The sequence below is a fragment of the Eptatretus burgeri genome, chromosome 2, assembly GCF_056783735.1.
Source record: "Eptatretus burgeri isolate ZD-2024b chromosome 2, Ebu_testis_v1, whole genome shotgun sequence".
Taxonomy (NCBI): Eukaryota; Metazoa; Chordata; class Myxini; order Myxiniformes; family Myxinidae; genus Eptatretus; species Eptatretus burgeri.
This window is the reverse complement of record NC_140962.1, coordinates 10,908,202-10,931,929: the sequence shown is the minus strand read 5'-3', so window position 1 is coordinate 10,931,929 and position 23,728 is coordinate 10,908,202. Positions and strand designations below refer to the sequence as shown.

At 46.3% G+C, this 23,728-nt stretch overlaps 1 protein-coding gene across 6 annotated transcripts in view; it reads left to right on the top strand.

Moving 5' to 3' along the window:
* LOC147031416 (synaptonemal complex central element protein 1-like) overlaps nucleotides 1-23,728 on the top strand; it is a 55,377-nt gene that overhangs the window by 13,323 nt on the left and 18,326 nt on the right. For 3 of the 6 annotated variants that reach the window (XM_085862729.1, XM_085862754.1, XM_085862764.1), the window contains exons 4-7: nucleotides 4,566-4,640; nucleotides 4,736-4,783; nucleotides 4,886-4,940; nucleotides 7,895-7,984. In XM_085862729.1, coding sequence (XP_085718855.1) covers nucleotides 4,566-4,640; nucleotides 4,736-4,783; nucleotides 4,886-4,940; nucleotides 7,895-7,984 — 268 coding nt within the window. The remainder of the gene's footprint in view (nucleotides 1-4,565; nucleotides 4,641-4,735; nucleotides 4,784-4,885; nucleotides 4,941-7,894; nucleotides 7,985-23,728) is intronic. The other 3 variants (XM_085862736.1, XM_085862745.1, XM_085862773.1) reach the window with 3 other exon arrangements.

The following is a 23,728-nucleotide window of genomic DNA, read 5'->3' as shown; positions in this document are numbered from 1 at the left end:
GCATTGGTTTCTTGTTAGATACGAAGCCATGTTTGGGCAGTGTTCCTGCAGCCCTAAACCAACTCTTTGCTTCAAAGGTAGCGTGGTCATCAGATGCATGGGCAGGATGTGTCGCTTCCAGGTGTTGTTTTAGTATTGAAGGTTTCAATGAGCCATTTCCAAGAACTTTTGAGCACAGCAGACACTGAGGTTTATCCATGCCATCTTCAACAATGAAGTCAAAGCCCTATTGTACATATGAATCCAGGTATGTACGTTTTCTTGACATGCCAAAATCTGAAAAGAAATAATCATGAATTAATTATAATGTAACATTTTTCCATTCACTGATAAATGAAATTGATTTTCAAAATAATAATGAATTAGACACATACACAGCAGTCTCTCTCTCTCTCTCTCTCTCTCTCTCTCTCTCTCTCTCTCTCTCTCTCTCTCTCTCTCTCTGTGTCTCTCTCTCTCTCTGTGTCTCTCTCTCTCTCTCTCTCTCTCTTTCTCTCTTTCTCTCTTTCTCTCTTTCTCTCTTTCTCTCTTTCTCTCTTTCTCTCTTTCTCTCTTTCTCTCTTTCTCTCTTTCTCTCTTTCTCTCTTTCTCTCTTTCTCTCTTTCTCTCTTTCTCTCTTTCTCTCTTTCTCTCTTTCTCTCTTTCTCTCTTTCTCTCTTTCTCTCTTTCTCTCTTTCTCTCTTTCTCTCTTTCTCTCTTTCTCTCTTTCTCTCTTTCTCTCTTTCTCTTTTCTCTTTCTCTCTTTCTCTCTTTCTCTCTTTCTCTCTTTCTCTTTCTCTTTCTCTTTCTCTTTCTCTTTCTCTTTCTCTTTCTCTTTCTCTTTCTCTTTCGCTTTCTCTTTCGCTTTCTCTTTCGCTTTCTCTTTCGCTTTCTCTTTCGCTTTCTCTTTCGCTTTCTCTTTCTCTCTTTCTCTTTCTCTCTTTCTCTTTCTCTTTCCCTTTCTCTTTCTCTTTCTCTTTCTCTTTCTCTTTCTCTTTCTCTTTCTCTTTCTCTCTCTCTCACATCAATTTTCAAAATACATACACAGCTATTTGTATTTTTATGAGTATTTAACCCTAACCTAAATTTTAAATAAATACATTTAAGTGAGTATTTAATCCCAACATATTTGAGTATTACACCCTAACCCCTAACTTAAATTTTAAATGAATATATATATATACAATTTTGTCCAAAAACTAACGCAGAAAAAATTATCCATTTTTGGCCAGCTGCGAAAAAAAGGTCAAAAACTTATTTAAAACAAAAAGAAATAAGGCCAAAAATCAATTCCTGACCCTCAAAAACACCCAAAAAACATTTTTCATAAGAAAAAAGAAAAAAAAAGGGGAAATTGCAGGGGGGGGGGGTGGAATTGATTTTTGAGTCTGCATGGAATAATTTGTTTAGAATGTGAGAGTCTGTATGTTATAATGTATTATGTGTTGTCTGTCTCACATTACAACGATAACAGTGTTATTGATTTTGTCTGAAGGTACGAAAGAAATCGTCATAACATGACTTATCAAATAAAAAAAAACTAAAGAGTTACTATCAGCATCATCATGATAAAAATAGCGACATTGAGTTAGAAATGAGAATGATGTATGAATAAAAAAAGTACATCATCATTGTAGTTTTGCAAGCAAAGTATACGAATATCTAAACAGTTTTGTTTTTATGATTCATAAATTTGGAATGAATGTATATGATTTTATTATCAAAAACAAAGGAATTTTAGGGGGGTATGAAAGATAGTTCATCCTCCCCATCCTACATGGGGGGGGGGGATGCATCCCCCCTATCCCCCCCTCCCCCCAGGATCTACGCCCATGCCAGGCATTATTTTTCGAAACCAGGCTGACCAGGTATTCTCTTTATTCGTCTATTTCTTTTTTTATCATCATTCTCTTTATTCATTCTAATTCTGGCTTTTTCTTCTCTTTCATTTCTTTTATTCTCTATTTCTCTCTTTCATTATCTATCTCTCAAAGGAGAATTGAATTCTTGCAGAAAATTTTCTGTAAAGCTCACTTGCCTGTGTCTGGATAGTGTATTACAGAATTAATACTTAATTTTCAGGTATGATATATTTACCCCCTGCCATGTAAATTTTTACCCCCAGGGGGTAAATTTACCCCTGGTTGAGAATCAATGCTCTAAGGTGAAGTGAATTCTTGCAGAAATATTTCTGTAAGACTCACTTGGCTGCGCCTGGAAGGGTTTGAAGGTAGGGGAGAATCGGCTGAAACCCGAATCGTATCCAGGTTCCGCCTGATGACCCCATCATTGCACTTTACTTCTTCGGGCTCCTTCCTGGTGTTCCGTTTCATTATGTTTGTACCTTATCCTGGTGCTGTGTGGACTGTGCTTCCCTGCTGATGGACCTCTGGTAGCTTATACATGGTGCTGTGTTTCAGCCTGGGGAGTAACTGCTGAAATCTATCTGTCCGTGTTCTTCCAGACATCTTTGTTCTTTGTTGCTTTCACACTTATTTCTCTTTATTTTATTTTATTATTATTTTTTCCACAAATCTTTATTCATTTTCTTTTCTTCATAATTCTCTTTATTCATATTTTTTATCATCATTCTCTTTATTCATTCTAATTCTGGCTTTTTCTTCTCTTTCATCTCTTTTACTCTCTATTCCTCTCTTTCATTATCTATCTCTCTAAGGAGAAGTGAATTCTTGCAGAAAATTTTCTGTAAAGCTCACTTGCCTGTGCCTGGATGGGTTTGAGGGTTGTGGAGTAGTGGCTGAAGCCCAAATCCTATCCAGATTCCTCCTGATCACTCCATCTTTGCTCTTTACTTCTTCAGGCTCTTTCCTGGTCTTCTGTTTCATTAAAAATTAAATAATTATTGTATCCAGATCTAGATTTGGATCTTCACCAAAATAGAATCAATTCTTCCTGGTGGCATTCCCAACCTGTCCACCTAGTTTCGCGTGAATCCATCCATAACCTTTTGAGATATTGTGCTATATTTAGTTTTTGGCCCGATCTCTCAATGGTGAAGAATGACTTAAAAAATTCTCAGATCCGGATATGGATTTGGATATTCACCAAAATTTAGCGTTGTCTTCTTTGGCCAGTCACCTCCACACATTTCAAAATGATTGATTGAAAACTGTGGCCAAAAATCGTGTGACAAACAGACAGACAAACGCTGCAGACCAACATACTTGGCAAATAAAATCTTTTTTGCCAAGTAACAAACAAACAGACAGATAGGGGTCAAAACATAATCTCCTTCACCTTCAGTGGCGGAGGTAAAAAAGACAGGATGCAAAACACGCCTGCATGGGGTGGACAAGATGGACACAAAGGATGCATCGGTTGGACAAGATGGATACAGAAGGAAGCTCCAAGGAGGGAAAATTTGAAGGAGGAGGGATTTGGGTAGAGTTAACGAGGGTAGAAGGGATTTGGGTGGGGTTAATGAGGGTAGAAGGGATTTGGGTGGGGTGAACGAGGGTAGAAGGGATTTGGGTGTGGTTAACAAGGGTAGAAGCATTGCGCAAGAGTCAGAAACTAGCATTTCATTTTTGGGCCAATCGATTTTATAAAAATTTGCATTGGCTCATGGTTGAACTTCAGCGAAGTAAGAGGAGAACGTGGTAGTAATTGCCGAATTGTGAGAGTGAAAGGAGATTAATATGTGGATGTCATCTGCATAACGATGAAAACAGACATAATGACTGAAATGGTTCGTGTCCACCAATAATTTCACTCAAAATCAGTTTGTCACCAAAATAAAGCACGTCAATTTATCTAGAGGGTCCAAGACTAAGTGATTAGGGACACTGACAGACAAGCTGATTTTGAGTGAAATAAAATTTCTACATGAGCATTTAAAATCTTGGCCATGTGATAACCAGTTCGAAGTGCCAAGGGGAGATTAGAGCCTTGCGAGATGTGTGCTTCATGCAAAATAAATGGTAAGTATTAGAAGAAGAAGCATCAAGGTTGCAAGCGGTGAGTAGAAGCACAAAGGTATATTAATAAGTGCCGATAAGGTATGAACATTCCATCTGTGCTTGTGACCTTTGCGTCACAAACTCAATGTTTCACCCTTGTACCTCTTTCCCCTCTCAACTGCCAAACTCTCCCAAAAATAAGTCACAGATACATCTTCCTTGCACTCACCCCACCCTTTCCTTTTTGTGTCTTTTGACACTCAAACACGAGCCTGTGTCAAAAGCATGAGTTGTAGTTTTTCTGGGTTGTGTTTTGGGCTGTCGTCAATGTGTGTGGGAGTGACCTTTATAACAAAAGCAAGGTAGGCTGGAGTATTATTTTTTTAATCCAAGTCAATGATCCATATATGTGAATGCCACATTTCAAAAATGTTCATTTGTGTAGTGATTCACATTCTTGTATCCAGCAAATGATTAAGCCCTTACCATTCAAAAGTCTCCAAGTGAAGGTGAAGTATGAAGTGTCACTAATCTGTCTGTGTTGAGCCATATTTGATATTTTGTATGGATAGTTCTTATTTATTCGTGTTTCTTACTATAATCAATACTGTTCCACCTAATATTGTTTCATTGGTCATTGTTAATCATTGTTAATATATTTCACAGTCACTGCTGATCTCGAGGTAAAGCTGCAAGAGTCTGTCTGCCAAAAGAATGCAGCAAAGGAACAACTGAATTATGGTACAATTTGAGCTCAACGTAATGTACTTGTATTACATCATTTATATTAACCATTCTTCCCACGGTTGTATGTAACTTGATTATTGTTGTTTTAGTGGGCAACAAAGTAAAATTGCTTGCAGAAAATCTGGACAAAGATTCAGGTTGGTCAATTTTCTAATTCTTGCACATAACTCATAAGTCATAACATGAAATATCACCAAAATGCAGAATACTGGGCTCAAAAACAATTCAATAATTTTCAGGCACTTTGAATTTGCTGTTGAGCAAGATTGGATTATTTCAGAAGGTTATAGAAAGGTAAGATTGCATTTGTATTTTTATTTTACCTTCAGTGTTTATTAATTTTAACCGTTGTCCACATGGTGGTGTTTAAGAAGTTGTGATGGTACTCCATGCATTATTTCAAATAGATTTTCTTTCAATCTGATGTGCCCATCTTACACATTTGCCCTTGTAATCCTGACTATAATTCACGGACCAGTGTTTGTGTGTTTGTTTGTTTGTGGATTTGTTTGTCGTGCTATTCCTCCGACAATTCTGGGCCAATTACATCCGGAATTGCTACAGAGAATCAACATAACCCCAATTAATGTATCGGGGTGTTTTTATCTTCGCCGGTGGTCTTGGCTTGTGGGGGAGGGGATGAGGGGGTGGGGATACAAATTCTCGATGTGAATGTGTATCGTGTCGCGCCACCTCCAGGTGGGGGAAGGTATTACAAGTGTCCACCATTTACACCTGCAGTTTTCCTGTCCCCACATTTTCCAATGCAATGAGGTATTTTGAATTATAAGCAGTAGGTATGTTTTTGCTTCATGCACAAAACCCGATTTATTTATTTTTCCTATATGGAGCTGTCACTTGCCTATACACCTCCCAAATACAGGTATGCATCAGAAGAACACGTTGCATACTTGGAACATGACCGCCCGTAGGGCGTGTACTCTGCTAGTTCAAGTAAAGGCGCATCAATGTCCTTGTCCAGCAATATATATATATATATATATATATATATATATATATATATATATATATATATATATATATATATATATATATATATACAGTACATGCTTCCTTCCCCATGAGCCTTACATTTCTGAAAGAATGATGAAAGTTTGCAGGGAAGTACTATTTATTTCACTTTTATTTCCCACCAATATCTTATTATATACGCTATTGTGCTTTTTCGTGATTAAAAAATTTTTTGGGGGGGGTTTATATCGGAGTAAATAAAATGTTGAGTTTCTGTTCTCACTATAAGCTGACGAGGAATCAAACATGCATGAATTTTGGATGGACACTGGCAGACAATGTAGGGAAGAGAAAAATAGAGCAGGGAGAGAATTCGAAAGTTTGTATAGTAAGGACAAGTGCGCCCATTTGTCCAATGGACCCAATTTTCATTGATCTTCACGGCCTTGTAGCACACCTGCCTGCTGTACTGCTTGAGCATTAGTTTGCCTTTCACCAAGCGCAGATGTGCTAGAGCCAGGGCGGGGATTATACTTTCATTATTATCATTGCTGTATGATACTACTATTATAATTGTTAATATTATTCGGATCAATTATTAATATATACTTTGTGACAATGTTAGCATTGTTTTTGTTATTTATTTTGGAACGAGAATGCCATGCCATGGAAGGACGTATAAGGCTGCTCTATACACCTTAACATGATGTGCGTTTAAAACATGGGAGTTATTCTAGATTCTTTGTAGTTAATTAGTATAATCAACTCAGGAGATCATGACGATCATTTTGGCGTCACACTCCACATCAGAAAGCTCTATGAGAATGTCACAAAAACATGCTTCACACACACACACACACACACACACACACACACACACACACACACACACACACACACACACACACACACACACACACACACACACACACACACACAAACACACACACACACACACACACACACACACACACACCTCATCCTTTTATAGTAGAAGAGTACTGGGTGAAGTTAAGTGTAGCTAGGTCACTCAAAGTAGCAGAAGAGAGATAATTTAATGGAGGTGTGAAGACAGCCTGGATCTAATGATACCATGAAAATGAGTGTCGTGAAGTACAACATCCATTTGCTATAGTAGGGCTGAAGAGATATTGTGATGTCTAACTCGTCATAACACCTTGACGATTTTATACCAGCAGGGTGTGCAATACGTGACTTTAGTGACAATTTCAAAATGGTTAACCATAATTGCTGTGTTTCTGGATGTAAATCAGACTAACGGAAATATGATAAATATCCATGGATGAGACATTGGTGTTGATTTCTTATTGTTTCCTGTTAATACAAGCGAGCAGCCACAATGGATATGTTAAAACACACACACACACACACACACACACACACACACACACACACACACACACACACACACACACACACACATACACACACATGCTTCTCTTTTCAGCAATAGATGCAAAAATCCAGTATAATTTCTCTTGTGGCCTCAGAACCAAACAAAGAATAGATATTTTTAACAACACTCACAGCTCCTGGAGCTCCCATATTCCAACATGATTAATGGTAAATGCCATAATTTTAAATCTACCCTGTGCATTAATCAGTCCCATATGTCCTTCGCATCAGTATTCAGAAGCACTGAGACCAGATACAGCAAGCTTCGAGCATTTTCGCATCGTGACGATGCTCTTTGCCGAAGAGTTGCTTACCATTACTTTGTAATGATGCATAGCATCATCTTTCCAATTGTGGAAATCCATTAAATATATCACCAAGCCTGTCAGGTTCACAGAAGGAACTCCCACAAGTTTTAAAGTACATTCATCCATCAGGGGGTTTTCATTGCACACATCTGAACACTCAGAGTTTGCATTCCAAGGAGGTGTCCTTTTGGTGAGTTAAGAAAGTTGTCCAAGTCTTTTGTTGCGCAGAGGCAAAACCCTTTCTCACAGATACTTTTCCAAGTATTTCTGGCTTCTTTTAGAAACTTTGTGAGCCATTTTAGGTGACGATTCTTATCTCGCATGCACGATATACTTCATAGTGACCCAAACATCACCACTTCTAGGGGTTCTGCGCATGTGCAATGAGCAGTCTGGGGTGGACGACATCATTCAGAAAGTGACGTATTGTGAAATCCTGACATAACTCTTCAGGCAAAAATATTAGAGTAAGTTCAGAGACTTTGAAACTTTGTTTGGCAGTGGGGGAGGGGAGGGGGTATCTTATTGTCTGTCTCCTCCTCTTTTCTACAGGCAAGAAGATTTAAATAAGAGCCACAAAGATAAAATTGCTGAACTCAATGCACTAATTCAAGAGGAGAAGATTAAACACCAACAAATGAGGTTCTGTGTTTATTTGTGCAAAATTTGCTTTTTGTTTATGTACATGCAATGATTATTGAAGAACTATGGGGAAAAATAGGTCTCAAATTAACTAAAGTATAGATTCATCAAACAAATATGTAATTATAACATCCAAAAGTACAGATGACACATAAGTGCTGGACATACAATTTCTTGGACACACTTTTTGCTGAACAAAAGCTTTATCTACTTGCTCTGATATTTGTCCTCAGCCTGTTTCCCTGCAACCAACCAGATTGTCAACTTTATACCCTCTGCCATCCAGCTTTATTATGAATATTAAAATATACAAGAATGTAAGACCTTTCGCTTCCAGAGAAAATAAATAAAAATCAACTTTCACCCTTGAAAAATCATGTGAATAAATTATTGAATATCATCTGCTTTTTTGTTTGTATCCTTTTCTCACCTGTGCTGCAAGTAGAGTGACCTGCTTTGTGATGCTTTAAAAGGCGGTGTATAATCGGAAATGCTGTTTGATCGGATGATAAGAGTAAAATGTAAATGTAAAAAAAAAAAAAAAAAAATTGAATATAGCTCGCATTTAATCGATATGAGAAAGAGGATTGAATGAGACTCAGCATTATTATAAGTGAAGAAGAAGATGAAGGAGAAAGTTTTTTGTTTTAATGTAAATTGAAACCGGCCCATCTATCCTCAGCTTACTCAACGGTGTGTGGATACTTTCTCAAGGCACTGTAAATGAGACTTGACTTGAAAGAGTAGATAAATAATGATTGTTGAATGATCAATGAGCATGGGCTCCCTTTGAACACTGGTGTGTGTGTGTGTGTGTGTGTGTGTGTGTGTGTGTGTGTGTGTGTGTGTGTGTGTGTGTGTGTGTGTGTGTGTGTGTGTGTGTGTGTGTGTGTGATATATATTGTCGTGGGCCTGGGGTCAGTGGCGAGAACGACCGCTAGGTGGGGAAGTTTACGCCGTCTCCCTGGAATTATAGGCCATCGCTCCGGATAACTCCGAAGCCGGCGTGTCGATTAATCGACCGTGAAACGCCAATATCTCGACCGCGTGGCATAGGGTTAATTGTCTAGATCCCAATATACATAAATAACCACGCAGTCTTGGCTACCGGGGATTCACCCTCTCAGAACGTCTGGCCGAACCGGATCAATCTACCAGCTATGGTAGAGTATCAACTTCCACCTACCAACTCCAGCTTGGATGCAGTCGAGCGGGCCTGCCCAGGACGTTCCGGCTACGATGTACCGATTACATTGGACGGAATTGCTTAATGATTGGACGGAACAGAAGTGGGCGTGTATCATTCCTGATCCGACTTTTCCTCGGAAAGGCCGCTCTTTGTACCCACGGCTCAGCACGCGCCCTGCACGAGGCCAGGACAGCCTGACGCTCGGTGCCCACAAGCGGTGCGGGAATGGCGGCAGAAGGAGGAGAGGTGAAGGTGGTGGAGGGTTTATTGTGGTGGTGATTGCCAAGGCGACGCTTGGAATGGCGGTGATGCGATGTCTACGGGAGCGAGCCGTGACGGTAAAGGTCGTGGCTGTTGGCGTTGTTGTTGTTGTTGTTGTTGTTGTGAAGCGGAATTGCGGTTGGTGGTTGTTGTGTGATGGCGGTTGAGACGTGGTTGGCTCAAAATAAAGGTAGAACAGAAAAACGGCTATCTTAAAGGGTCGCAGCCCGAATGAATCACATTTATTCCCTCTAAACAACGGGTTTGGGCGAACTACACATGTACTTACAGAGATATCTCACCTACAGGACCTGAATGGTGGTTTGCGAATTTCCTCAACCACAACAATATATATATATATATATATATATATATATATATATATATATATATATATATATATATATATATATATATATATATATAGTAGAATTAGCTCAGATGCCCCATTAAATGTATGTTTAGCTAGGTTGTTCAGTAAAATGGACGTCACATGTGTGTCGGGAGGTGTAGGATGCATGTTTTATTGTTCGTACAGTGGTGGTGTGCGGAGGGCTTCTTCTTCCTCCCCTCTCCGGAAGATAGGCCCCGCCCAGTCGGCTGAGGGGGAGTGGTCTGGAGACGGAGGTGGAGGTCAGCGGAGGAGTTTGTCGGCTTCGTAAAAGGGGAGGAGCCAGTGGCTTGGGTGAGCGAACGAAGACCTCATGAAAAGGTTCAGTTTGGGGAACAGTCGGTTTCGAGGTGTGCTCGGGGTCGAAGCGAGCGCACGAGGACCTCGTGAAAAGGTTCAGTTTGGGGAAACAGTCGGTTTCCAGGCATGCTCGGGGTCGAAGCGAGCGAACGAAAAAGAAACTGTGGTGAAAGTGTGAGCGCCGAGGTGGCGCCAATCGGCTGTACATGGGACAGCTGTGTCTGTTTTTCGTGAGGAACGAGCCGAAAGAAAGGCAGGGAAGGCAACAGAGAAACGACGAGTGTCTGTCTGTGATCTGCTTCGGGAAGGAGGCAGGATAAATGACAAGAGGCGGCCTGCACGTCGAGTCGGCGATCGACTCTTATGAGAAGGTGATTCTGCCGTGAGAGAAACGGCAGTCGGCCTTGAGAGGCGAGCGTAGAAAAGGAAAGAAAAGGTGATTCTGCAGAGAAAGAAACTGAGAGGACAGAGTTGAGAAGTTGGGCTTCGAGGCGGGAAGGCAAGAGAGGAAACGACGGAGCCTCTGACGGTCCCAACTCACCTCATGGCTCGACACGTTTGTCAACCGGCCTGCGGAGCTCGGCACCTCGATTTGGGCCTTGTCTGGTGAACAGGCCAGGCCTGGATTTGTATGCTGGACCTTGAGAGAAATCAGCTGAGACACATCGTCGATCTCATGGTCTTGTGCCGTCGACATTGCACTGGGCCAGAACGTGCTGAGGAGGGTGTGCGCACGCGGTGCCTTGAGAAGAAAGAGTACGGCGCTGCCATCTTGCCACGTGGCGTGTTCAAGCTGGAGGCTCGAATCTGTGGACATCCGCTTGTTACGAGTGACATTCGTGCTTTTGACACTTTCCTCTCGTCCATGAAACATCACAAAGTACTCTGTCTTGCATGCATGCTGTCTGTCTGTCTTGTCAGCACGTTGTATAAGGAATATTTCGGTAGCGACCCCCTCAAAACCTGTAATCCGTAGTTCCCCAGTTAAGAACGGGTTAAAGTTTGTTAATAAAAACATTGTCGTGAATGTTTTGCTTGTGTTGTGTTCCCCGATGTTCCCCAATAAATCTGGTTGGTTCGTTTGAAGTTGCTGCTATGGATTAATTCGTGTCACGTCTAGGAACGATCCGTTCGATTGGTATACAAAACCAAAATGGTTACAGACTGGCAGAAAACGCTCGGCATCTGACAAAACGAGTCTGTAACCAGGGTTCTGTTTCCCCAACTGGTAACGTCCAGGATTACGTTGGTATCGTGATTGAAGACACGTGACCCAAGGCCTGTGCCGAGCCAGCCGGCGTTATAAACCCCAGAGACGGCCAGAGTGGGTTGAGAATCCCTCCGTCTCTGAATCCGCAAATATATATATATATATATATATATATATATATATATATATATATATATATATATATATATATATATATATATATATATATATATATATATATATATATATATATATATATATATATATATATATATATATATATATATATATATACACACACCTGGTGTTGGCGCAGTGGTTAGGGCAGCGGCTTGGGATCCAAAAGGTCCTGAGTTCAAGCCCCGTTGAGCCACTGAATTAATACACCAGGGGGTTGACTCAGCCTGTCATCCTTCCAAGGTCGGCGAATTGAGTACCAGTGTACTGGGCCAGTGTATACCCCGGTTAAAAATAGGTGTACCAGATCCCTGTGTCGCAAGAGGCGACCAGGGTTGCGTCAGGAAGGGCATCCGGTGTAAAAAATGTGCCAAATCACGATGCAGATCATATGGATGATCCGCTGTGGCGACCCCTAACGGGAGCAGCCGAAAGAAGATATATATAAATATATGTGCACATATATATATATATATATATATATATATATATATATATATGTATGCACATATATATATATATATATATATATATATATATATATATATATATATATATATATATATATATATATATATATATATATATATATATGTGTCTGTATATACGAGGTGTGTTCAAAAAGTATCCAACCTTAATTTTTCGTGCGTAAACAAATGAAGATAGGGAGGCGTGGTTTGGTGCACGTATGTCGGCGATCCTAATTCGTATGCGTGAATATTTTACTGCCTGCAGAAGCAGTCAGTCGCCGACAGACCGCCAATGAGTGGGAAGTGTAAGTGAGCGCCGTCAGATTTTGTCGCCGAATTGTCGATTTACCTAAGTATGCGCGCAGACAGAAATTCCGGGGATTTACACCTCGACGGGACCTGCTTGGAAACGAGCCGCTTAAGCAGCTCGCTCCGTTTGCGATTTGCCGAGCGGTGTATATCCCCAAGTCCCGCCGGATCCGATTACTTTATCGGCTATTTAAAAGCCAGCTAATATCCCGAACGCAATACGGCAGCTCAATTCAGGGAAAGGAAGCAACGAACAGGTCAACATTTACACAAGGACATTTATTTGTTACACACGTATGGACTCAAACACGTATGCAATCATGCACGTATGCAATCAAACACGTATGCAATCATGCAGTGAATAAAGCCATTTATGAACGAGCAATACAAAGGACTACAACCGTTCTATTATTATTTACACAATCACTTAACAGTTCATTACTTGACGGACAAGGCGCCACTACATTTATACAATGAAACCCCAGGAAAGGGAAGGGTAAGAATAGGGCCCGCAGGCCTTTAATGTTCTTCGGAGTTGGGATGACTGCGAGGCTCCGAGAGAACGTGCAGGCTACCTTGTCGCCCTGAAGACGACTCGATGGGTTCTGGTTCGGCGACCCTCGGTGGCCCTGCCCGCACTCCATTGGACTCCACCCGTGCCTTCAACGGCGATCCGGCTGGCGACTCCTCTCCAGCTCCACCGGCGCCTCCGTCGACCAAAGAGAGAGACCAAGCAGAGGGACTCTCTTTCCACTCGCTGACAGACTCCGCTGCACTCCCAGACTGCAGACAATTGCAGCTCGACTCCGCTCCCAGACTTCACGGCGAACCCAGACTGACTTCTTGGCGTTTCAGCCCAGCCTTTTATTGCCCCGGCGCTTCGCCCCTTCCTCCGCGGCGCGCGAGGGGGACATTCCAGGGGGGGTTCGGCCCGGCTCCTTTTGACTCACTCTTTTGGCCCGATCACGGACATTCTTTTATTTCGCCCTTCTGAGGGAAAATTCCAACAGAACTCGGCTGGGCTCAGTTGTTGTTTCCCAACCGTCCATCCTGTTTACCCGTTCTGATGGATATCAGGGTGGGAGTTGTTGAGATCTTGTTGTTGTTGCAGTGTGGTTAGCGCTGTGGTGGGGATGGCGTGGTTGTTGAGAGGCAGTTGTGCTTAACACTGTGGTTGTTTCAAAATAAAGATTGCAAAAGAATAAAGACTGACTCAAAGATCACAGCCTGGTTACACGAATAAATCCCTTTATACCTCGGTGGGGAAATCTACTCTGAACACACACACTTATCGACATAACTGATCTCTGGGAAGCCTGAATGGTGTTCTGTGAATTTCCACAACCGTAACAATATATATATATATATATATATATATATATATATATATATATATATATATATATATATATATATATGTATGTATATATGTACGGTATATACTGTATGTGTATACATATTGTTGCGGATTCGCGCCCGCCGGCGTGCGAACGGCCACGTAACTCGAATCGCGGCACGTCGCCCACCGGACGGACAATCCAGTCGTGACCCTCTCGGACTAACGCCGGGAACTAGTCACGGGTGGACCTTTCGGCCTCACCACGATCGTGCCAATCGGCCCCCCGCGTGGGATAGGGTTGCTCGCCAAATTCGACCTACCTAAGTACCCACACGGAGGGTAGACCGGGCGATCGCACCTCGCCGCAGGTCGACTTCGGACACGGGCCACTTTAAGTGACCCGTTCCGTACTATCGGGATAACCGAGCGGTGTTATCGTCGGCCTCGACGGTTCGATTAATTATCGGGCGTTTTAGCCCACGACCAACCCTTCACGTGAAGTAAGATGGAGATTCAATAGAGGAAAAGACGAAGCGAAGCGGGAAAACAGTTCAACATAAAGCACATTTATTTCACGATGAACGGAAAGCACACATATACAATTACACCCAAAGCAAATGTAAAAGAAGAAGAAACACAATATTACACAAAAAGCAAATGCAACAATGCAGATCTAACCGACTACCGAGCACACGGCAACACTTATACAGTTTTACTTCACAGACGGCGCCGACAACACATATACCCAAAGCAAAAGAAAAGGACCACCCTCAAGGATGAGGGGGGTAGGCGGGCCTGGGGCCAAGTCCGCGTCGGGCCTACCCGTCTGATGATGAGCCGCAAGATGGCGGTGGCGCCCCGACTCCGCGGGCCTCACTGGGACTGCCTGGTATGGGGTGGGAACGGGGCCCACTTCTCGCACTATCTCAGCGCGGGGGGGGGAAACAGGAGGGGGTTGTTGATGCTCGGGGGGGGGGGTGGATATCTCCCTGTCTCGGGTCCCGCGACGAGCGTCTCCACCACGACCTCGGTCGCGCCGCTGGTGTCTACTTCCGCAGCTCCCCGACTCCGACGCGAGCACCCCCTCGACCGCCTTCGCCGCCGCCACCTCTCCACAGCTCCGTCCAACCGCCCTCTCCGTCTCCTCTCTTGACTCGTCCCAACTCTTCACTGGCTCCGAACTCTTCACTCTCTCCCCTCCGAACTCTTAACTTTTTGACTGACGAATGCAGCCCCTTATATGCCCCGTCGCCTCGCTCCTTCACCTTCGACCCTTTACCTCCGACCCTTCACCTCGAACTGGCTCCCCATTGGACCGAGGAAAAGTGGGCGTGAATGCTTTTTGATCCATGAATTTGCATATAGCGATATTACTCCAACGCACCTGGAGGCGGGGCCAAATCGCCCCACGCTCGCCGATAGGACGGAACAGAAGTGGGCGTGAGTCGTTTTTGATCCATTTTCTTCGGAAAGGCTGTGCCTCTGCACCCGCTGCTCGGTGCGCGCCCTGCACGAGTCCAGTATCGGTGCCCACAAGCGGCGTGGGAATGACGGTGATGCGATGGTTGCGAGGGCGAGTTGTGACGGTAAAGGTCGTGGCTGTTGTTGTGAAACGGCGTTGCGGTTGGTGGTTGTTGTGTGATGGCTGTTGAGACGTGGTTGGTGGTGGTAGTAATGGCGGCTGGTCCAAAATAAAGATAGTAAAAGAAAAACGGCTATCTAGAAGGGTCGCAGCCGGCATGGATGACATTTATTCCCTCTAAACAACGGGTTTGGGCCTAACTACACATATACTTACCGAGATATCTCACCTAAGGGACCTGAATGGTGGTTTGCGAATTTCGTCGACCACAACACTACCCCCTCCCCTTTTTACAGACTCGTCCTGAGTCGTCAAATTTTCGTGTGCCATCATGTGTAGTTTTCCCCAAGTACCTTTTACCTACGGATCCCTGAGTGCGACATTCATGGTATTCGTGTCCCCAAAATAAATAACCTGAGGGCTGAGTAACTACCTGAACAAACCCACTCACACGGACGACTTAAATAAAATTGCCGGCGCTAAGACAAACATGCCGGGGGCGCACTCATATTTACAGTACATCTTAACCTTAACTTACAAATTTTACACTAAACCATGGCCCAGGATCACTGAACTCTGCAAAAAGAAAGCAGTTAGCAGGGAGCCAGGCTGCCCGCATACAGTCTCTGGCTCAAACAATGCAGGTGACAGGGAACGTGGCCGGCTGCTCACACGCAGTCCAAGGCCTTCCCTTTTGAACTGAACGCAGTGAACCACAACGGTGCATGGGCTGCACAAACGCAGTCTCCGTGCCAGCTCAAGTGGCACACGCAATGAACACAACAAATGGATGGATGAATGGATGGACGCAAACACGGTGCACGGGCCGCCACTGCAGGCCCGTGTTGTAGCTGCCAACAGGGCAGTTCTTGCAGCTTGCAAACTGTTGCTTTTACGATGATCCCGGCGCGCATGGAAATGAACAGGGGGTGGGGGGCAAAGCAAAATTGAACAGGGCTGGTGAACGTGGGCAGTGGGCATGGCAAAGGCAGCAGGCAAACACAGTCCGCAGAAGAAGGCCGCTGCAGGCAAACCCAGCCGGCAGATGAACTGGCCGGCACAGGCCTTGAAGCACAGCCGCTGCAGACGATCCAGCCGGCACAGGCCTTGCAGCAAAACAACAGCTGCCGATGAAGTGGGCCGGCCTTTGCCTTGCAGCAATGCAGCCAGCAGATGAAGCTGGCCAGGCTTTGCTGTTCAGTGGAGGTTGGTGGAGGGAGTGCGGTGGTGCTGGCCACTCGGAAGGCGGGCTCGGACCTACCCTACGGTCTCCCTCCCAACCTATCGGCTTTGCCTGTCATTGTCTATACCCACTCCCTTAATTTGTCAAACCCCAATTTAGCCCCAACTTATTTTTTTATTTTTACTTCCCCACTATAAATCGTCCCCTAATCCCTTTTATCGTCCTTGTTCGGCTAACCTATCCTGTCACCTAGCCTACTCCCAACCCCTACGTTCCCTTCCCGGAGGGGAACAAGGGAGAGCTAGCGTCCTGTGTCGAGGCCCAACGAAGCCTCAGAATGGCCTCCCCAGAGTTCAGCGATCTAACCCAAAGTGGGTCCAGCGGCCCACAACGAGAGCGAGGGGATGGATGGTGCGGAGGGGTACACTTCCTAATCTACCCTAACCATTAACTGTTAAACTACCCCGGGGCTTTCAACAAGCACCTCTCGCTTAAACTATTGGTTCTAACAACCCAGATTCCCGTCGCCTGTGTTGGTGTCCTCACAATTTCGGGCCTCGCCCCCCAATTTTCTCTCCGTGCCCTCACACGGTCTCATGGCTGGGACACGTGGCTCCCTTCGGCAGGCACGACCCTCTGCCGATTCTCCGACGATGGCACCCCCGGGCACTACACTGCCTCCGAGCCTACCAGCTCCCTAAACACCGGGGAGTGCCCCCCATGGCACCTCGCCTGAAACGCACACGTGGCAGGCTGGCTTCCCAGGCCCCTTTCCGAGGGTCACCCGTGCCCACAACACTGCCCACGCAGCTAATGGCGCCCCGGGCCCCCGCACCAAGCAGGCGCACCCGTGCCCACTACGCTATCCCGGCCCCCCATGGGCCCTTGGCCTACCACGGCCGACTAGCCTGGTGCCCGGGGTACCCACTCAGCGATACTCACCTTTCGCAGCCACGCTCCCAGACCGTCAACAGGGCTCCTGCACCCCTCCAAATGGGTTTCGAGCCTACATTCACACCAACAACAAAACGACCTCCATTTTTCAATTTAACTAACCCCCTAACTCACTCTACACTGACCCCGGGGTCCCTTGGGCGGGAGTCACTCCTCCCCCCAATCACTCATCGCACCATGCATTCCCCATTCGCTCCACTCACACAGACCCGCTGGCCTCACTCACTCATCATGTACTCACCTCACAACTCTTCAACACACACACCGCTGAACTCTGCCATCCTTCTAACTACCTCCCCTAACTAACTCGTGCTCCCACGTCATCCCTTAAACTACAGCACGTTCCTTTTAACACTACGTAGCTAAACTACGTCCCCTCTACACATTCACAAGTCTGTCACTGTCTCCAAATCTCTAAAATAACTTTCCCAACCTAAATCTGGCTACAATCCCTCTAACTAATCCATTCCACGGACTCCATGAGGACTTACCCCTGCCCCATGAAGTCGGTCTAGCTAAGCTAACCCTTCCCCCTAACTAGTTTCCATCCTGTGCCCTGGTCAAGGGGGTCTTCCACCCCTTGCCCAGGAATCCTGTGCACCCGAAAGTGAGGCTTGCTTTTTTTTTTTTTTTCTTTACATGCGCAGCACCAGTGCGGCAACTCACAGCTCGCGCACTTTGCACCTGCCCGTGACGTCATGCAGCTGCACGTGTACCTTGTCCCTCCTTGGACGGTACCATCTGGCAGGGATACCCCTCCTGCCGGATTCCAACCCCACGTGCAGCCATGACGTCACCGTGCGCATAAAAAAAAACACAAGCCCCACGTCTCGAGGGGTTCCCCACGCGAACACATGTGCTTTGCCCGTTGGAGCTTAACACACACGATCGCGTGGAGAACCCGTCCGGTCCAAATCCGTTTACCTGCCTAAGCTTTGTCCGTCCGCGGGATCGGCAAATCCACCGCGTGCGTTTCCGGACCAGGACTTCACTCTCGCAAGCGAGCACGTGGGGGCCTCGTGCGTTGCACAGCACGGACCTCGTGCTCACTGCTGGGTGAACCCGGCACGGTCCCCGAAACAACTACAGCCGCTACTCGGCTTTCTTTCCTCTCATGTCGCCGTCGTCGCCATTCGACCCACGCACACCTGCGTGTCACGACGCTCACACTCCACTCCATTACATTCGCCCCGGGAGACACGGCTGCATGTTCACACATGCCCACCGACATCTCCCTTACATACCGCTCTCTCACACACACGGTCTCCCTTGCACTCGGCCGTTCACTCACGCATGCCATCTCCCTCGCACACGTGGCTCCACTCACTCGCGGCCTTCCACTCACTCGTGCCATTTCCCTCACACAAACCACACCACTCACACATGCGGGGGCACTCACCCGCGGTGCCTCACTCATACACCGTGCCTCACTCACACACGCGGGGGCACATAACCGCGGTGTTTCATCCATACTGGGCGTTTCATCCACACACACGGCCTCTTCCACTTGCGGTGCCCCTTTTACACACGGCGTGCTGGGAAGCACGTACTCCGGCACAATCGCCACCACACCACTCACACACAGGGTCGCTTCCACACACGGGGATGCACTCACACCTTGCACCACACACACAGGGACAACCACACTGGGGATTCGTGTCCCCACAAGGGTCTCCGGGGCCTCTATACCCCCCAAGCTCTCCGAGCACCCGTTTGCAGCACTCCTCCTCTCAACCTCGCAAAGCACGACCGAACTCACCTGGTCGTGACTCGCCTCAAGGGGGCATACTCCCTCCCCTCGCTCCTGGAGGAGGCCATCCCGCTGCTCGCACTGGGTCTCCACCCAGTCCACCAGCTCACCCCCATTGTCCTCCACTACCTCCGTGTGTGTGTGTGCGTCACTTACCCCGTCTTCATCGTGTAGTCTTCCCTCTATCATTCCCATCTCCCGTGTCTCTGCCAACTCAATCACCTCTTCACCCTTTACCTCCCTTGTCTCAACTATTATTTCCGTCTCTTCCCTTGTTATCTCCCTCGTGCACGTCTCCGTCACTCCAATTAGTTTGTCCCTCTCGGTTACCGTCACGACCCTCGCCCAACACGTCCCCCAAATTACTTTCTCCTGACCCGCCTCCACTGCGGGCCCGACAGCCGTTGCACCCCCTCCCAGCTCGTTCGCTCCCACACGTGGAGTCGCCATTTTTAGCTCCCTGGTCACTGCCTTCATGCCCGCCTGCAGGCTTCGGCCCATGTTCTGCGTCTCACCCCGCAGGTTTTCGTTTCTTCCTTCATGTTTGTTTCCATTCCGTTCATTTGCTGTGTATTCGCATCCATCTTTTCGTTCATGCCTTTCATTTCGTTTTTCATTTCATTTGTGTTTGCATCCATTTTCGTTTTCATTTCCGCATTCATTTGTTGCGCATCCGCATTCATCTTTGCCAGCATGGTGAATAGCTGGGCCATGTCGGGTGCGCTTGGGTGAGCCGATTCGGCAAGGATCGGGGGGTTTTGGTGGAGAGGGGGAGGGGACGTGTCATACACCGCGGCCGCTGCCGCATCTATTTCGGGCTCTGGGTTCAGTTGGGCGAGTTCGTTTTCCTGTACAACCAACATTTCCTGCACGGGGATTTCATCCTGGACCATGGATTCTACACATTCTACATCCATTTCTAATACCCCCGGCTCCCGCTCGCCTTGAGACGCCATCTTGCTTCTCGTAAAGGGTTAATTTAGCTCGCTCGTAATTTGGAGGGAATCGGAGGTCGCTCCTCTCACCCCTGGACCGATTCCCGTGAATTTAGTTGGAGACAGGAGAGCCCATTTTCCCGTTCTCCGATACCAGTGCCGCGAGGAGGGCGATGAGTTTATATCGCACGACCTGACACCAGTGTTGCGGATTCGCGCCCGCCGGCGTGCGAACGGCCACGGAACTCGAATCGCTGCACGTCGCCCACCGGACGGACAATCCAGTCGTGACCCTCTCGGACTAACGCCGGGAACTAGTCACGGGTGGACCTTTCGGCCTCACCACGATCGTGCCAATCGGCCCCCCGCGTGGGATAGGGTTGCTCGCCAAATTCGACCTACCTAAGTACCCACACGGAGGGTAGACCGGGCGGTCGCACCTCGCCGCAGGTCGACTTCGGACACGGGCCACTTTAAGCGACCCGTTCCGTACTATCGGGATAACCGAGCGGTGTTATCGTCGGCCTCGACGGTTCGATTAATTATCGGGCGTTTTAGCCCACGACCAACCCTTTACGTGAAGTAAGATGGAGATTCAATAGAGGAAAAGACGAAGCGAAGCGGGAAAACAGTTCAACATAAAGCACATTTATTTCACGATGAACGGAAAGCACACATATACAATTACACCAAAAGCAAATGTAAAAGAAGAAGAAACACAATATTACACAAAAAGCAAATGCAACAATGCAGATCTAACCGACTACCGAGCACACGGCAACACTTATACAGTTTTACTTCACAGACGGCGCCGACAACACATATACCCAAAGCAAAAGAAAAGGACCACCCTCAAGGATGAGGGGGGTAGGCGGGCCTGGGGCCGAGACCGCGTCGGGCCTACCCGTCTGATGATGAGCCGCAAGATGGCGGTGGCGCCCCGACTCCGCGGGGCTAGCTGGGACTGCCTGGTATGGGGTGGGAACGGGGCCCCCTTCTCGCACTATCTCAGCGCGGGGGGGGGGGAACAGGAGGGGGTTGTTGATGCTCGGGGGGGGGGGTGGATATCTCCCTGTCTCGGGTCCCGCGACGAGCGTCTCCACCACGACCTCGGTCGCGCCTCTGGTGTCTCCCTCCGCAGCTGCCCGACTCCGACGCGAGCACCCCCTCGACCGCCTTCGCCGCCGCCACTTCTCCACAGCTCCGTCCAACCGCCCTCTCCGTCTCCTCTCTTGACTCGTCCCAACTCTTCACTGGCTCCGAACTCTTCACTCTCTCCCCTCCGAACTCTTAACTTTTTGACTGACGAATGCAGCCCCTTATATGCCCCGTCGCCTCGCTCCTTCACCTTCGACCCTTTACCTCCGACCCTTCACCTCGAACTGGCTCCCCATTGGACCGAGGAAAAGTGGGCGTGAATGCTTTTTGATCCATGAATTTGCATATAGCGATATTACTCCAACGCACCTGGAGGCGGGGCCAAATCGCCCCACGCTCGCCGATAGGACGGAGCAGAAGTGGGCGTGAGTCGTTTTTGATCCATTTTCTTCGGAAAGGCTGTGCCTCTGCACCCGCTGCTCAGTGCGCGCCCTGCACGAGTCCAGTATCGGTGCCCACAAGCGGCGTGGGAATGACGGTGATGCGATGGTTGCGAGGGCGAGTTGTGACGGTAAAGGTCGTGGCTGTTGTTGTGAAGCGGCGTTGCGGTTGGTGGTTGTTGTGTGATGGCTGTTGAGACGTGGTTGGTGGTGGTAGTAATGGCGGCTGGTCCAAAATAAAGATAGTAAAAGAAAAACGGCTATCTAGAAGGGTCGCAGCCCGCATGAATGACATTTATTCCCTCAAAACAACGGGTTTGGGCCTAACTACACATATACTTACCGAGATATCTCACCTAAGGGACCTGAATGGTGGTTTGCGAATTTCGTCAACCACAACACTATATATATATATATATATATATATATATATATATATATATATATATATATATATATATGTATATATATATATATATATATATATATATATATATATATGTATCTATACTATTCAAAGGAAGTTAAGGGTCAAAAATATTTGTGCATATAAATATTAGCTAACGAGCTAAAATGGTGACGACTGATAACAAAATTATTCTTTGATGGCTCAAGAACAGAAAACACAAAACAAAAAACTTTTGTTAGACACGAGTTTATTACCCTGATGAAAAAAAGTCATGCACCCCCCAAAATGATGTTCGCACATGTCACAGAAGCTTCAGTAACTGGTGTAGCCACCGTTAGCATTCACACATTCTTGACAACGTTGGCGCATGCTGTTCATCAGGTGTTGGAAATAACGTTGAGGGATCGCTTGCCATTCTGCGACGAATCGCTGAGCCAGTTGCCGGAGGTGACGGCAGGGACGTGATGTGATCGAACTAGCCGCCCTAGTTCATCCCACGCATGCTCAATGGGTGACAAGTCGGGTGAATATGCAGGCCAATCCATGTGCTGAACATTCTGCTGCTGCAGGAAGTTGGTCACCACCCTGGCACGATGAGGTCTTGCATCGTTGTCCTGGAACCAAGCTCCTGGTCCAATCCGCTGCAGAAGTGGAATTACCAGAGGTTGAACAATCTCGTTGAGATAACGCTGACCAGTCAAATTTCCGTTGGCGACGTACAGAGGGGTTCTGTGGTTTATGGATATCCCCGCCCACACCATCACACTTCCTCCTACAAATGGTAGACGTTGAGCAACGTTGAGATCAGCAAATCTCTCTCCTTGACGACAATAAACACAAGCCCGGCCATCATTGAAGTGGAGCGAGAAGCGTGACTCATCTGTGAACATTGTCTCTGCCCACTGACCATGGTTCCACCGGATATGACGTCTGCACCAATCTTGGTGAGGCCTTCTGTGACGTCAAGTAGCGGTGGTCAGACTGTAGGATGCGGCATCGCAAACCTCGGTCTCGCAGACGATTCCTAATGGCCTGGTCGGACACGTTGGTGCCTCTGGCAGCTCTGAGTTGATCACGAAGATGCCGTGTGGTCACAAAGCGCTGTCGCAACGCCGTTATCATCAGGAAGCGGTCTTCTCGTGCTGTTGTTGATCGGGGTCTTCCAGAACGGGGGCGATTCTGAACAGCATTAGTTGTCCTGAACCTCTGCCAGAGTCTGCCGATAACGCCTTGGCTTACATTTAGACGCTGAGCCACAGTTCTCTGAGTTTGTCCATCTTGTAGCCAGCCGATGGCCCTTCCCCTGTCTTGGATGCTGAGTTGTCGTCGAACCATCTTCAAGTTTCAAGTGATGATGAATCCATGAAAAGGAAATCTGGGTTAACTTAAAAAGTTTCTAAAGATAAGTGCAATGATTGCATGTCCCATAATAACGTGATGTCGATAGTCCAAATGACAACCCAAAGGGGGATATTCCAACCCTACCTGGCTTGAAAAGACATACTTACAAAAAGATCAAAAAATTTCCTTTGACCCTTAAATTCTTTTGAGTAGTTTATATACATATATATATATATATATATATATATATATATATATATATATATATATATATATATATATATATATATATATATATATATATATATATATATATATATATATATATATATATATATATATATATATATATATATATATATATATATATATATACATACATACATACATACATACATACATATAC